Source organism: Salvelinus alpinus, chromosome 8 (assembly GCF_045679555.1).
Source record: "Salvelinus alpinus chromosome 8, SLU_Salpinus.1, whole genome shotgun sequence".
In the NCBI taxonomy this organism is placed as follows: domain Eukaryota; kingdom Metazoa; phylum Chordata; class Actinopteri; order Salmoniformes; family Salmonidae; genus Salvelinus; species Salvelinus alpinus.
Window position 1 is genome coordinate 37,567,990 of NC_092093.1, and position 16,921 is coordinate 37,584,910.

Consider the following 16,921-nt stretch of genomic DNA (forward strand, 5'->3'; position numbering starts at 1 on the left):
TGTGTTCTCTATGGGCACCAGGAACACCTCATTCCAGAGTCCTCTGATGATACCCCTGACTGTTCCGTCATCCTGGCAGTGTGGAGAGGTGATCTTTACATCCCAGCAGGCTAACCGCAGTATAGTGGGCATCACTGGTGCTACTCCTCCACAGTAGGTCCAGATGGCATGAGGAACCGGACAGAAACAGGCCGGAGTATACTCCACCTTCAGTGCCTTTCCACTGGGCAACACCCTCATGTTGTCTGTCCTACTACGGTAAACCCACTGATTTCATCGGCAGTGACAGTTGGCTGTTTATATGCAATGTGCGATCCATCACATATATAAATGGAATTGCTAGATGGAGTGCTATGTGTTCGAATTCACGCCGAGTGTCTGTTTTGCACTTTCATAATATAGACACTCCTGCCCTTGTTTTTTGACATGCGAAACAACAGTAATAAAGAAAATAAATTGTACTTTTCCATCAGAGAATCAACTCGAAGGTCACCCAGGAGTCTAGAGTCTCAAGTTAGTCCCCATGGTTTTATTGAGGACAGCATAATTCCTTACCTGTATTCATCTAATCCTTTACACATCCAATGTGTTTGAGGTAAATGTAGGTTCTTATTAGGCATATCTGTGTCCAGTGTTCCTTCTGTTCCTGCTGTTATCATTTCTGTCTACAGGACACAACCCAAGTATGTCCAATATCTGTTGTCCTAAATCATGTTTGGCATGACAATTAGTGACAGAAGGAGTTGGCGTGATTGCGCAAAACTGACTGGCACTCAGACTAGTGATAATGGCGATGGCTGTCGTTTTACTGGCTCCTAACCAACTGTGCTATTTTGTTAGTTTTTGTCACATTGTTTAATTCATTTTGTATATAATGTTGCTGCTACCGTCTCTTATGACAGAAAAGAGCTTCTGGACATCAGAACAGCGATTACTCACCTCGAACTGGACAAAGATTTGTTCTTTTAATTAGTCCGACGCGAAGGATATATACTGCTTTTTCTTCACCGTCATCAGCGTGAGGAAAAGATGGAGGAAAAGGGGGAGTTGGGCAGGGGGCCTAGTAATAATTCACAAACGAGTAGGTAAACCACCACTTCCCTCTGTATTATTATCTGTCTGGCCCCAAAGCCGCGGGGCCAGACAGATTACCAGGAAGTGTACTCAATGCATGTGCGGACCAACTGGCAAGTGATTTCACTGACATTTTCAACCTCTCCCTGACAGTCTGTAATACTTACATGTTTCAAACAGACCACCATAGTCCCTGTGCCCAAGAAAGCGAAGGTAACCTGCCTAAATGATTATCGCCCCGTAGCACTCACGTTGGTAGCCCTGAAGTGCTTTGAAAGGCTGGTCATGGCTCACATCAACACCATCATGCCGGAAACCCTAAACCCACACCAATTCACATACCGCCCCAACAGATCCACAGATGATGCAATCTCAAAAAACTCCAGTGGCGTATTTTTCAAATTGTCATGTTTTGTTTCTAAATGTCTGCGCAAGACTGAAGGTTTCCGCTAGAGAGTAACGGTTAATGTGATTGGATATTAGTTATTTGACTAGGCTTGTTGTTATTTCACTGAACACTCGATGGTTTAATTTTATTTTGGCAGTGGAACGAGGCTACTCAAGCGAGGGGAAAAAACTCACCCAAAAGTTTTTTTTTAATGTAAAAAGTTAATCATGTTTTGATTTGGCATACCCCCGACGTACCCCCACCCCATTTTGGGAATACCTTTAGTGCTGAAATGGAGTTTGCAAAAGAAATGGCCACAGGAGTGATGCATATAATCATCATGATATCATTCTGACAGGTAGGTATGGGCTACCATCTAGCAGAAGACGGTTAGGCCTATTGCATCGCTATATTTTCCCCGTTACTTAATTGTTTCAATCCTGGACGTTTTACTTCATATTATGAGGCATGTCTTACCTTGCTTCAAAGTAGCCTATAGCCAAAATCCCACCATAGAAATGTGGAGGCAGTTATTTTTATAACGACTTCCTCATATTGGTTTTCTTTCCACGTTCTTTCATTGTCTAGCAGCCAAAGGCATTATCCTAGTCATATTAACAACCCATGATAGTTGTTGCATCTTTAAATCCCCCCTCTTCCTAATGGATATTTCCATCTCTGTCCATGAAACCTCTTGCGTGTGCGGTGCGCATTTTAGAACGGTGTTTTCCCGCAAATTGCATTTTTAAACATTTACGCTTAGGCCTACTGCCGTGTGTACATTGTTGTGCCTAAAATGTGAATAAATAATAGTTTATCAACATTTTAAGCTAAACATTATGATCTGTTCTATCAGCCCTATTAATTGATACAGTATATACCTCCACTACACTACTTTGATGCGTATCAGTGGGGATTAAGAAGTGAGTTCACGCAATTCCCACTGAAAAATAAGTGGGTATACAGCGTATACCTGCATATACCCTCCACTACACCACTGGGGTGTTCACCTGGTGTCGTGATTCAATTCCCAACCTGGCCACATTCCATCATGGCCACCTAATCATCCCCCTCATTCCTAATTGGAATATCACTCCTCACCTCTCCACCCGATAGCTGATGTGTGGTGAGCATTCTGGCACATAAATAGTCGCCATGCATCACTGAGGTGGGTGCTACACATTGATGGTGGATGAGGTGTGATTCCTCCTACTATGTAAAGTGCTTTGAGTACCTCAGTTGGTAGAAAAGCGCTATATAAATCCAATCAATTATTAGTTATTGTACACAAATAATAATGATCACATATGTCTTTCTATTATGCCTAGGAATATTTGGGAACAGATTTCGAAAAATGTAAATCACTTGGAGCTGGGTTCCTGGGGGTTTTAGTCTTGTATGTCCAATAATGAAAATTAGACAAAAAATATATATATGTATGTATGGGGGGCCAAATAAAACCACCCACGGGCCAAACTCGGCCAGTTGGGGAACCCTTCCCTAAGCTATGGTTACAATTCTGCATTGCTGTAGCAAGGCTATATTACAAATCTCTCCAGAGAATTTTAGAGCTATATTTGTTACGTATGTATTATGCATGTGGTTGTGACTTGATGTGCAGTCAGACAGAACCTTACATCCTAGCTGTTGCCACTTCATTCGTATTGATGTAGGCAAATGTTTTTGTAGAGTTGCAGCTGCATAGTGTTAAAGTGCTAAAGTCTGTCCTCGATTGCAGCGATGAGACAAGACTGTAACTACCAATTGGATACCATGAAATTGGGGAGAAAAAGGGGTTAACAAAACAAAGAAAGTGCTAATGTCTGGGGACAAAAACACATTGTTAACACATTGTTCTTGCTCGTCGAACATCTCATTCCAAAACCATGGGCATTAATATGGATTTGGTCCCCCTTTGCTGCTATTATAGCCTCCACTCTTCTGGGAAGGCTTTTTACTAGATGTTGGAACATTTGCTGCAGGGACTTGCTTCCATTCAGCCACGAGCATTAGTGAAGTTGAGCACTAATGTTGGGCAATTAAGCCTGACTCGCTGTCGGCGATCCAGTTCATCCCAAAGGTGTTCGATGGAGTTGAGGTCAGGGCTCTGTGCAGGCCAGTCAAGTTCTTCCACACCGATCTCGGCAACCCATTTTTGAATGGATCTCGCTTTGTGCACAGGGGCATTGTCATGTGAAACAGGAAAGGGCCTTCCTCAAACTGTTGCCACAAAGTTGGAAGTACAGAATGGTCTAGAATGTCCTTGTATGCTATAGCATTAAGATTTCCCTTCACTGGAACTAAGAGGCCTAACCCGAACCATGAAAAATAGCCCCAGACCATTATTCCTCCTACACCAACCTTTACAGTTGGCACTATGCATTGGGGCAGGTAGCATTCTCCTGGCATCTGCCAAACCCAGATTCATCAGTCGGACTGCCAGATGGTGAAGCGTGATTCGTCACTCCAAAGAACACGTTTCCACAACTCGTTTCCAAAGTCCAATAGCAGTGAGCTTTACAGCTCTCCAGCCCACACTTGGCATTGTGCATGGTAATCTTAGGCGTGTGTGGCTGCTCGACCATGGAAACCCGTTCATGAAGCTCCCGGCGAACAGTTCTTGTGCTGACGTTGCTTCCAGAGGCAGTTTGGATCTCGGTAGTGAGTGTTTCACTGAGGACAGATGATTTTTACGAGCTTCAGCTCTCGTCAGTCCCGTTCTGTGAGCTTGTGTGGCCTACCATTTCGCAGCTGCGCCGTTGTTGCTCCTAGAAATTTCCACTTCACAATAACAGCACAGTTGACCGAGGCAGCTCTAGCAGGGCAGAAATTTGACAAACTGACTTGTTGGAAAGGTGGCAACCTATGACGGTGCCACGTAAAAGTCATTGAACTCTTCAGTAAGGCCATTCTACTGCCAATATTTGTCTATGGAGATTGCATGGCTGTGTGCTCAATTTTATACACCTGTCAGCGACAGGTGTGGCTGACAAGCCGAATCCACAAATTTGAAAGGGTGTCCACATACATACATATATATATAATATTTCCCTTTTTTTGTTGTTCAGTTTGGTGAACTATGTGCCCTCCGACAGAATTATACTAGTGATCGGTTCTCATTTTTCTCCACTGACCACGGTACAGAGTTTTCAGACAGAATAATTCACCTTGCTGCGACTTGTTTTACGTTTGTACCTTAATCCTGTTTATCCACCGTACCACATAACTGCCTTTATTGAAGAATGTTCAGAAGAACATATGTTGGTGGGGTGGAAGTCCTTTAAGAGCGCGGTGCCCTGTTTTTCATGCTCTCTGGCAGCCTCTGCTGAATGGCCATTGTGAAGGAAAGCGCTGGTTTCAAAGACTGGGGAAGGCCTCCGCCTACGTGCAGTGCTAGATCAGGGACACAGGAGAAAGAGAAGGGACACACTGTTCTCTGCTCTACTTTAATTCTCTTTGGACTGAATGAGACAGGCTTTCACTTAAGTGAACCTAAAATTGCAAAAAAGTTCGCCTCACTGATCTCTATCAATAAGCTTATTTAATTAAGGTAATGCCTGAATAGCTCAGCACACGTGTGGATGGGGGCTTGGCATTGGAGTGTGTGAGCTGGATAACATAGATCAATTGTCGTTTTAGTTCCAACAAAGTTCAAGCTTCTACAAGTTTTTGTTGTTGTTATTCCTATGTTGAAGATGTGAAGAATATTTGCTGATCTGTTTGTGTGTAATGATGAGCAACCAGTTGACACAATTCTGAATTTGCGCATTCAGTTACTGATTAGCATGCACCTATTAAACACTGACTTTTAAAACTATTAAACCCTGTGTCTCGATGAGAAATTGAAAAACTGTATGGTTGAGAGGGACGAGGCAAATGGATTTGCAAATAAATCTGTCTCCACAGCCGATTGGCAAACCTACTGTAAATTGAGAAATCGTGACTAAACAAAAATAAGGAGAAACTGTACTATGAATTAATTAAGTATATAATGGATGATAGTAAAATGCTTTTGAGTACCTTAAATGAAGTTTTGGGCAAAAAGGCAATTCATATATATCCTTCATTGAATCAGATGGTTCATTTATCACAAAACCCTCTGATATTGACAACTACTTGAATGACTTTTTCTTTGGCAAGATTAGCAAACTTAGTATTACATGCCAACAACAAGCTCTGAACATTCATATCCATGCAACTGACCAAATAATGATAGACAAGCATAGTCATTTTGAATTCTGTGAAGTGAGTGAGGAAGAGGTGAAAAAATGAGTGTCCACCAATAATGACAAAGCCCCTGGTACTGACAACTTGGATGGAAAATGACTAAGGATGGTAGAGGACTATATTGCCACTCTTATTTGCCATCTGTTCAATCTAAGCCTACAGGAAAGTGTGTGCGATCAGGCCTGGAGAGAAGGAAAAGTAATTCCGCTGCCCAAGAATAGCAAAGCACCCGTTTCTGATTCAAACCGACCGATCAGCCTGCTACCGACCCTAAATTAATATTTTGGATCATTTTTTTGTTTGTTGAAATAGCAGACTTTCAGCATGCTTATATGGAATGGTGTCTATATACGCTGATGGCTTAACGTTATACAGTGCATTCGGAAAGTATTCAGACCTCTTGCATTTTTTCATCATTTTGTCCTGTTACAGCATTATTCTAAAATGGACTAAATCGTTTTTCCCCTCATCAATCGTCACACAATACCCCATAATGACTAAGCAAAAACAGTTTTAAAAATGCATAAAAATAAACTTATTACATTTACATAAGTATTCAGACCCTTTACTCAGTACTTTGTTGAAGCATCTTTGGCAGCGATTACAGCCTTGAGTCTTCTTGGGTATGACGCTACAAGCTTGGTACACCTGTATTTGGGGAGTTTCTCCCATTCTTCTCTGCAGATCCTCATCCTCTCAAGCTCTGTCGGGTTGGATGGGAAGTGTCGCTGCACAGCTATTTTCAGGTATCTCCAGAGTTGTTCGATTGGATTCAAGTCTGGAATCTGGCTGGGCCACTTGACATTCAGAGACTTATCCCGAAGCCAATCCTACGTTGTCTTGGCTGTGTGCTTAGGGTTGTTGTCCTGTTGGCAGGTGAATCTTCACCCCAGTCTGATGTCCTGAGCGCTCTGGAGTAGGATTTCATCAAGGATCTCGCTGTACTTTGCTCCTTTCATCTTTCCCTCGATCCTGACTAGTCTCTGTCACTGCTGCTGAAAAACATCCACACACCGTGATGCTGCCACCACCATGCTTCACCGTAGTGATGGTGCCAGGTTTCTTCCAGACGTGACGCTTGACATTCAGGCCAAAGAGTTCAATCTTGGTTTCATCAGACCAGAGAATCTTGTTTCTCATGGTCTGAGAGTCTTTAGGTGCCTTTTGGCAAACTCCAAGTGGGCTGTCATGTGCCTTTTACTGAGGAGTAGCTTCTGCCTGGCCACTCTACCATAAAGGCCTGAAGCCAGGCTTCGCAACATTTTTTTTACCACGATTTTCTTTTTTTGTTATTTCGTGTCTGTTTCATAATTTTGCTTAAATTATAAAAAGGCTGAATGTATCTCACAGTAGAAAGCATCCGAGCAAGCGAAACAGCGCCCCTCTGTCTCTCTACAAGTTGGCAATTATCTGATTTAGAAAGAATATGACAATGTTGCCGCCCATAGCATTGAATGCAAGGGAAGCCAGCAAACATTTGGCCTCCATTGATTAAAAAAAAGTATAACACATGTGCTAATCTGAGCGAGCTCAACTGTGAATGGTTTTGGTGCACAACAAAAAAAGAGTTGGAGTTTCGTGTCACTCCTGTTAAATCGCATTGAGAGCATACGTCATTGACAAACAACTTGAATTGTTGCATCTCGTTGTGGTGTTGTCCTCCTGTGGCTGGCTAGCTAGATATACAATTGGCACTTTCCAAAATTAGCCATGGATGGAGATAGGGATTTGGACTTGGTTTTACTTCATTCTCCATACTGGCCAGTGGTGATTTTAGCATGTACATCTTGGTGGGGCAAAAACAAAAGAAATGTGGGATGTATGTCAGCAAAGACACTACACAACACAACTCTAAACAATACATTAATTGCACTATATCACTGCTACTCCTGTCTATCAGTGGAGCCTTGTCTGGCAGTGAAAAAGTTAAATCAGCCTCATTTAATGCCTTTTAGCTGATATGGCTGACTTGCTTCAACAAATGTGGTTTTTACTGACAATTGAGATGTACAAAGTATGGCATGAGGGAACGACAAGCGGATAAGAGGCCATCCGTAATTTCGATTAAGACATTAATGAGCGAGCTAGGACGGACATGGTCAATATAACTATTTGTTCAGCACTTTTGAAATGAACAGCGACAGAATTCAGAACATGGGCCGTTCTTAGTGTTCTCCTTGTACACCAAGTCAGAATCATAGGATAAATAAAGGGGGCATATAAGCAGACAATAAAAGCTCTTACAATATTCAATGATTACATTTCTCAAAAACTGGTTATAGGCTACATGTGCACCATGAAGTCAGAACAGTTGGCGAAATTCAGAGGTGAAAATAGACCAAATTATTAGGGGGAGGAACTAACAGCTTACTACACAACATACTTACTGTAGTATTACTTTCTTAGCTACAGTGTACATATCTCCCTGACATATTACATAATTTATGCAGGAGCATACATGACATTTTTGAACTCACCTTGTTGTGCTGTGCTCACTTGAACACGAAGGTGGCACAGAGGTCCTTCGTGGGCAAACTTTGTCATAAAAGTCTGGTGTTCTCTGGATTTATGGTGCTTTCAAGACAACTGGGAACTCTGCCCCACCTGCCCTGAATGACGGGTCACCACTGATACTGGCCAATGATTTATTACTGCGATTCTGATCCAACCATTAATTCATACATTGTTGTGCCCCTGGCCTGAGAGAATGGAAGTTCAATATGTAGCTAGATGTAGAAGGCTAATGTTAATTAGCTAACGTTGCCCATAAAGGGAAGTTCGGCTAGCGAGGAAACATTTTAGCCAGGTAGCCCAGGACAACAAAAAATAAAAGCGTGTACTATATCAGTGATAGACCGTTTCATCAACATGAAAGAGAGGAGGATGGCATTGGCATTTCTTTACAAGTAGGGTGAGTCAACATGTTTTTCTACTTGCATACGCACACAGAAATCAGAACCATGGTAAGCCACATCATATTTAGCTTACGTTAATTGGACTAAATTGTTTTTGGTGTCTTAGTTGTCACCGTATTAGCATAAGCACAGGTAATTTGATGTTGGTATTTGATATTTTATTAGGATCCCCATTAGCTGTTGCAAAAGCAGCAGCTACTCTTCCTGGGGTCCACACAAAACACGAAACATGATTTAATACAGAACATTAATAGACAAGAACAGCTCAAGGACAGAACTACATACTTTTTTTTTAAAGGCACACATAGCCTACATATCAATACATACACACAATATCTACTTCAAATAGGAATGTTGAAGTTGAAACAGTGCTGGAATAGGGGAGGCAGTTCCTGTTTTCTTTGTGACTTGCGGTAACTCTCTGTGGTTCTAAATCAATAGTTGTTTAGTGGTCCGAAAATGTCAAAAACATGAACTTGACCATGCTGTAGATCATGTAACTGTCTGTTAAATGCAGTATGCTTTGTGGCCTTCAACGAACAGAGGTTGCTATCTGGTTTTGTGGTAAAACAAAGGTGTGGTTGAATTTACTCTGCCCCGCTGTGTTCTCTTATTGTCTCGGCCTTTAGGCCCGTATATATCATGGTCGCAAGGCACATGAATTAACAGTTTATAGAGCAAATAATGCAATTATCACAACACAGGTAGTAATATCCATTTTACCCATGCACCTCTACTCTAATGATAGTCCTAAATATATCAAAAACTAAAAACCGTGCTTAACCCTAAAATAAATATTGTATTGAATAATGGGGCAATTGAGCAAGTTGAGGAGAGTGAACTGCTTGGTGTTACCCTAGATTGTAAACTGAAATGGTCCAAACATAATGATGCAATGGTTACTAAGATTGGGAGAGGTCTATCCGTGATAAAGCGCTGCTCTGCTTCTTGACATCACAATCAACCAAACAAGTCCTACAGGCCCAAGTGTTATCACACCTGGACTACTGCCCAGTTATATGGTGAAGTGCTGCAAAGTAGGACATAAGCAAATTGCAGTTGGCCCAAAACAGATCATCATGGCTGGCCCTTAAATGTACCCTGAGGGCTAATATCAAGAGATTGAGGAAAGATTGACTGCATCACTACTTGTCTTTGCGAGGTGTTGAATGCACCAAACTGTCTGTTCAAACAGCTAACACACAGTTCAGACACCGATACATATCCCAAAGGACATGTCACCAGAGGTCTCTTCACAGTCCATAAGTTCAGAACAGAGGGCTAGGAAACACACAGTACTATATAGAGCCAGGACTAGGTCTCTGGCGGTCATGAAATTTTGTCAGCCGGTTATTGACGTGCAAAAGTCTGCCGGTCTCACGGTAATTGACTGTTAATTAACATAAACACATTTAGCATCTCCAGGACTCCGCATACAAACTGTATACAAGCTGCTGATGCGGGCCTTTGGAACATCTACATTGAAGTATAATGAATACATTTTATATACACCATACAATAAATCCTTCTTTTCTTTGTCAGGTCTAAAGAAACAATATGATATGAAGAAAATGTATTTCAGAAGAAAGAAATATGAGTTGGCCCTACTGTATGTTATCTGGCTATGCTCCATGCCGTATGCTGTAGGCTTGTTCATTTAGCTGACAAGATTTGCTTGTAAGTCCCATGGCATTATTTTATATTGTATGATTTTAAAGTAAAAATAATATAATTGAATTTAGCTGAATAAAATAGAAAGGATATTTTTTCAAATTCCGGTGCGCATATGAATGGCTATGTTGACCGCAGAAGTGATCATTTGAAACAGGTCCTATACGCTAGATTTAGAGGTATTTGTCAACTTGAATTGTGAATGATACAAACCTTTAGAATGTCTTACAAATAAAAACATATATGGGCTGCGACTATAGGCTATTGACGATTTCAGAAAGTCGCAAAGAAAGCTTGCACTCTCTGTCCCTTGCCTCAGGCTGCAGAGCAGTTCTCTCAAGGGATCATATTTTCACCCATCAGACTATACTTAATTTAATCTTGTCTTTGCAAAATTTCCTAAAACCTGATTCAGATTGAGGATATTTTTATTTATTTAACAATTTTAGAATAAGACTGTAACGTAACAAAATGTGGAAAAAGTCAAGGGGTCTGAATACTTTCCAAATGCAGTGTATGAGTGGTCCCGGGAATCGAACCCAGTACCCTGACGTTATTAGCACCATTCTCTACCAACTGAGCGACATAATTATTATTATGTATTGTTTTATTTATGATGTAGGCTATAGTAAATACTCTAGTTTTATACTGAGGAACTCAGCTTGTGCCATCAAACCCCTATAATTTATCCAGAATGCTGCAGCCTGCCTGAGGTTCAACCTTCCCAAGTTTTCCCATGTCACCCCTACCTCCTCACCCCCTTAATACTCGCACTTGATTTTTTTTCCTTACTAGCTTTGACCTTGCTGATAGCTACTTTATTGAGGAACATTTATTTATTTTGACGAAATGGGATTTGTTTTGTTTTCTGTCTATATATTCCTATACTTCTCCTTTAAATTCTTGTTGAAATCCTTGCGCCATCCTTTCCCAAGTCATGGGGATTGATTTCTTGGAATTCTCTACTGTACATTCTTCCAGGAAATGCTTTCCTTTCCATGTTCTCTCTGGAATAGTGAGAGTGGGTGGAAATGGAGATGGTGGCACTATGATGCCCATTCTTCTTTGAGGAAATCCGTGGAGGCATAGTTCTGTTACCGGGCAAATTACACTTACACCATTGACACATCTGTTCCTGCCCCGTCATACTGTATGGCTTTACATCCTAAATACCACATTCACAGTCTTTACACTAGTTGCATATGAGTTAGATTAAATAAATCCCATGTACTGTATGTATATACATCTGTGTCATGCTAATTTCTATGACAACATGTAGCCTATCATCAGAACAGAATATATGGCTGCTCGTTGTAGACCTCGTAAGACCTAAAAGCAACGTTGAATTTGTACTTCCATTTGTAGCTTTTAATTGGTTTCTCCAGAAATTAATTTCTGATCAATTATGAATTCATGTAGGCTACTCCGGCCCTTTCAATATCTATCTATAAATTGCTCTTGACAAGCTTTCTCTTTTTAACTACAATACGAGCATCCTATTTTAGACCTGCCATGGAAGCTTAATTATTATCCATTATGTATAACCTGACTACCTTACTACTCATTTTTAAGACAGGATTTTTACCCTAAATTGGAAGTGGAACAAAGTCAGTGTTCAAGGTTTTGAGCCATTCCTTGAACAATATGTCATTTTCAGCTCTCCAAATCGATTACGAATGGAGCTTACCTTCAGACATATTGGCTGCCTTTTGAAAAATGTGGTGATTTTCTGAAGAGAGCAGTGTAAAATACTTGGATTTTCAATTTCTCTTAAGAGTGTGAAGGTACATACTGTACCTCATGTGTTATTCTGCCTTTTAGTAATTTGTTCATGGATCATTGAGATGAGATTGTACTTTATTAATCCCCAAGGTGACCTTAGGTTGAAAAATGCTTGCTAATGTTTGAGCGTGCCCCAGCACTGAGTACAAAATATTATTCCTAATATTGAATTGCACCCCCTTTTTCCCCACAGCCTGATTATTACACAGGTGCACCTTGTGCTGGGGACAATAAAAGTCCACTGCAGTTTTGTCACACAATGCCACAGTGCTACTGAGGACTATTTCTGCCCAGTCATGTGAAATCCATAGATAAGGGCCTAATGAATTTATTTCAATTGACAGATTTTTTTTCCTATGAATTGTAACTCAGTAAAATCTTTGAGATTCTTGCGTTTACATTTTTGTTCAGTAATAAAAGCAATCCAAAACATAGAACACAGACAACAAATAAAAGCTAAATACAGGTGATGTTCTGAGTGCATGCCAGCGTGCTGTGTGTTTGGAATGAATGATCTGACATGTAGCTTCCTCCTTTGTGCAGGTGTAGGGCGGGGGTGTACTATTAAATCTGACTGTCTACTGTTGTTTGTTTCCTGCTGTGGTCCTATGTGTATTATGCATGAAATGTGTGAGCTGTAGTAAGCTTTTCATTTTGTATGACAATGAATGTCAATCTGATCTAATATCGGTCTCTCTCTTTGTGTCGCTGCAGAAATACAAAGCTGGGCGATGTGATGACATCCTCAAGTGGAAGCCGCCCAGCCTCAACTCTGTAGACTTCCGCCTCAAGATCACCAAAGTCGGAGGAGAAGGGTGAGTCACTGTTGCTAGGGAAACGCTCTGGCTGCGTGATGATTCCACTGCAAGAACAAACCCCCATCTCTTTGACACATGCGTGTAGTTTGAGACATCAAACCCAACCACGTACTATAGTAGTAGTGAGTGAGTGTCAGCTAATCGCTTTGAACCATGTTTTGTAACTTTTAGACATTTCTGTTTTGTTTTTGTTTGTATCATTCTTATATAAGATGTTTTTTTCTGTATGAGCTATACCTTGAATCGCCCATAACTACTGACATTATGTTATGCCACGGGCCCTTATTGAATTCAACTGCAATATCTGTCCAAGACACATTGGTATTTTGTTGCCACTATTCCGATAATGAAGAAGGAATAGAAGTCAGCAGGCTTTGCCATTGCCTGAACTGCAGACTTTCATTCCTTTCATTGTACATACGAAAGTCCACAAATGAATCGGATGTTTTCCTACTGATAGGCAATATCCATCTAGCTCTCTTTTACTTTCTCCACCTGTATTAGGTTAGAACACCATATTTATCACCAACAGATTCTCATCTCATCTTGCCAGCCTGCTCATGAAATGGTGGGAGTTTTTTCCAGAAAATACCTTCGATTAAATTGACCCATTATTCTCAGTTCCTCTGTACTTACTACCTACCCAGGCACTGCTGTGCTGTACTGTACTTTACTGGGCTGTAAAGTGTTTCCTATAGGTCCACAGCTAATACATCAAACATGCTAAATAAATAATGTTGGGAGTATATTTGAGAAAATGCCTGCTTGCTACCTCATTCCCTCAGCACCTTCCCAGGTACTGCTATGCTCTTCTGTGAGGTGAGGTTTCTTAGTTGGCACTCTGTAAGACTCACTGCAGTGCGCACAGCCACTCAGTTTTTTTTTTTAAAGGAGACCAGAATTTCAACCACCTTATTTATTTATTTTCCACAGTATAGTAGGAAAATTAGAGAGGGAGATGGACAGAGAGGGAGATAGACAGGAAAGTGTCCGAGACGGGGCTCAAACCCTGTCGCGAGTGGGGCATACAGTCAGTTTATTTCTACATATTTAAACAGATGGATATGTAATGTAATCTTCACTTCAACACTATTGACAGATAAAGCTAACCTAATTTAACAAATTGCACTGAAAGATTATACTTTGCAATCATTTATTAATCAAAAATCAACAGAAAAGCAATTCCATTGTGCGGAAAAATTAAGTACCCCCCCTAGCTTCAATAGCTGGTGTTGGCCCGTTTGGCTGAAATAACTTAATGTAGCCATTTCTTGTCACTGTTGATCAGTCTCTTACATCAACTGGTAGGAATTTTGCCTACTATTCTTTACAGTACTGCTAGAACTGTGTCAGGTACAGCATTTCGATAGGATTCTTTTTTTGAGGCATTCTCTTGTAGCTTGGCTTTTGTGTTTTGGATCGTTGTCCTGTTGCAAGATCCATGTTCGGTTCAGCTTCAGCTCTTTTGACAGATGGCCTCACATTCTCCTCAAGAATTCTCTGGTACAATATGGAATTCACGGTTGACTCAATGATGGCAAGTTGGCCAGGCCCTCAGGCAGCAAAGCAGCCCCAAACCATGATGTCACCGCCTCCATGCTTTACGGTTGGTGTGAGGTTCTTCTGTTCAAAGGCAGTTTTTCGTTTTTGCCAAACATGGCGTCTGGCATTGCGGCCAAACAACTCGACCTTTGACTCATCTGTCCAGAGAACATTGTTCCAGTAGTTTTGGTCTTTACCCAGGTGTTTTCTGGCAAACGTTAGTCGTGTCTTGATATCATTTTTTGAAAACATAGGCTTATTCCTTCCTGCCCTCCCAGGTAGGCCACGTTTGTGGAGTCTCTTTCTGACAGTTGACTCATGCACTCCGACATTGACTGTGGCAAGAGAGGCCTGTAGATCCCTTGATGTTTCTTCTATGAGCATCTTTCAGTGAGCTTTTGGGCTAAATTTGGTGGGACGACCTGTCCTAGGTAGATTGCCAGTGGTCTGGAATTTCCTCCATTTGTAGATGATCCGTCGAACATTGGAATTATGTTTTTTTTAATTGCTTGGAAATGGATTTGTAACCCCTCTTAGACTCATGGGCATCAATAATCTGGGATAGTATTTTTTATGTTGGCATGATGTGTAACCACACACCCATTTGGTAAAGACCAAACCAGACCAAATTTCTCATCTTTATGGAAGGCTAGACCCTTGCAAGTTACTCTCTAATGATTTTATAACATTTGCACCTGTTTTGGTGCACCTGTTTTGGTGGACCTGTTTTGGTGCACCTGATTCTAATTTTTGCGATTTTATGTGATGGTAAAGGTAGGGGTGTACTAACTCTTTCTGCAAAAGGAAATTGCGTTTTTGTTTATTTTAATTACTTAACATGATCTAAGTTTACTTTTTTGTGTGATTCTTTCCAGGGTGTGTACTTACTTTTTCACATGACTGTATTTGTCAGGAGCTAAGACCGTTACAACGAACTCTGGCACACCAATGATTTTATTTCAGCTCGTGAAACATGGGACTAACACTGTACATGTTGCGTTTATATTTTTGTTCAGTGTAGTTCTGATAGTGCTGTTAGCTGGCAGAGTAGCGCTCCTCTGCTTCTCCTCAGAGCCCACTAGTGGTGCAGGTCATTAAGTATGTCTTTGTCTCAGTTAGAGAAGACAGAGAAGGAACAAGTGCTTGTTTATCTGCCCACTCCATCCCTCAGCGTGTCTCTGCTACAGAGAAGAAGCAGCTCACAGTCTCACGACTTTCATCACCTCAACTGAAAAACAGGAGGAGAAGCCGAGAGAAAAGGATGTATAGGTGGATGGAGGAAAGGAGGATAGAGAGAGAGAGAGCAGGAAGAAGAGGGCGCGTGAGAGAGAGAAGAAGACAGTTAGCGAAAGAGACAGCAAGTAATTAAAGGAGTTTTACCATGTGGGGCATGGAAGAAGTAGTGCTTTGGTTTCTGACATGGCAACTTGATTTATGGATTAATCGAGTTCGGTTTCTCTCTAAAGAGGCTGCCTCTAATTGGGCCAATAAAACATTTTCTGCATGCGTCATTGTAAATTCAACCAATCGGGGTGAGACCTGACTGCACTACAGCCCCTGTTAAAGCGATATGTGGATATGAATCACGGCAGTCCAGGTGGACTGGACAGGGCCACTCCACAGGGTGCCAGCCAGACGTATTTGATACTGCACCCCATTACAGTGGACTACCTGCTGAATGCTCACAGCTGAATATCAGAAGTCGCAATTAATAGGGAGAGATGTACGGAGAGAATGCAATCCAGAATAACATTCCATTAAAAACACTGTGTGAATATGAATTACCAAAGCTGAGGCGGAGTGGACATGCTCCACAGGGGCCAGCCATGTCTGGGCCTGTTCTGACTCTGCCTGGCCTCTGTCATATGGGACACTAGTGTTGTCACACCAACTGACAGGTCTGGGCGGAGTTACAGCCACACACTTGCAATAGAACTCGCCAGCTTGTAGTCCTATAAACTGGAAAGGCGTTACCTCTGATTCGTTCAGCCATTCCTAGGGGAATATTCATGGGGAAAGAATCTGGTTTTTGGATAAATGCCAAAAATAAGGTCTGGGGTTAGTTAACGGGCTTAGCCTACAGTGTCTGTAGTGACGCCTCTAGCGCTGAGATGCAGTGTCTTAGACCGCTGCGCCACTCGGGAGCCCAATTAGCTAACATTAGCTAATGAAGATTATCTCATAGAACAAAACATAGAAACTAAGCCTGTGTTTACCACAGACCTTATTTTCAGCATATTTCCAAAACCCCAAAAAATCTCAACTTCCCCATAGGCTTTGGCCAATGAGCCATGGCGGTGTTAGTGCCTACAAAAAGACGCCGTTACTATTGCTCTCTATTAACAGGTCTGTTGTCCTTGGAAAAAGCTTAGCTCAAAACTTCCCACCTCAGTACAGCATATGCATACCAAATGTTCCACCTCGTAAAGCAAAAAGTGAGTAATCTGTGTCCACTTTTATCAGCTGCTGAACAGGACTCCAGGGAGAGTAGGCTTGATGGCCCT

General features: G+C 41.5%; 1 protein-coding gene across 1 annotated transcript in view; it reads left to right on the forward strand.

Annotated features, from left to right (window-relative positions):
* The window catches only part of rngtt (RNA guanylyltransferase and 5'-phosphatase), a 151,648-nt gene that overhangs the window by 124,756 nt on the left and 9,971 nt on the right, over positions 1-16,921 (forward strand). The window contains exon 14 of the mRNA XM_071412234.1: positions 12,772-12,872. Within this exon, the coding sequence (XP_071268335.1) occupies positions 12,772-12,872 (101 nt within the window). The remainder of the gene's footprint in view (positions 1-12,771; positions 12,873-16,921) is intronic.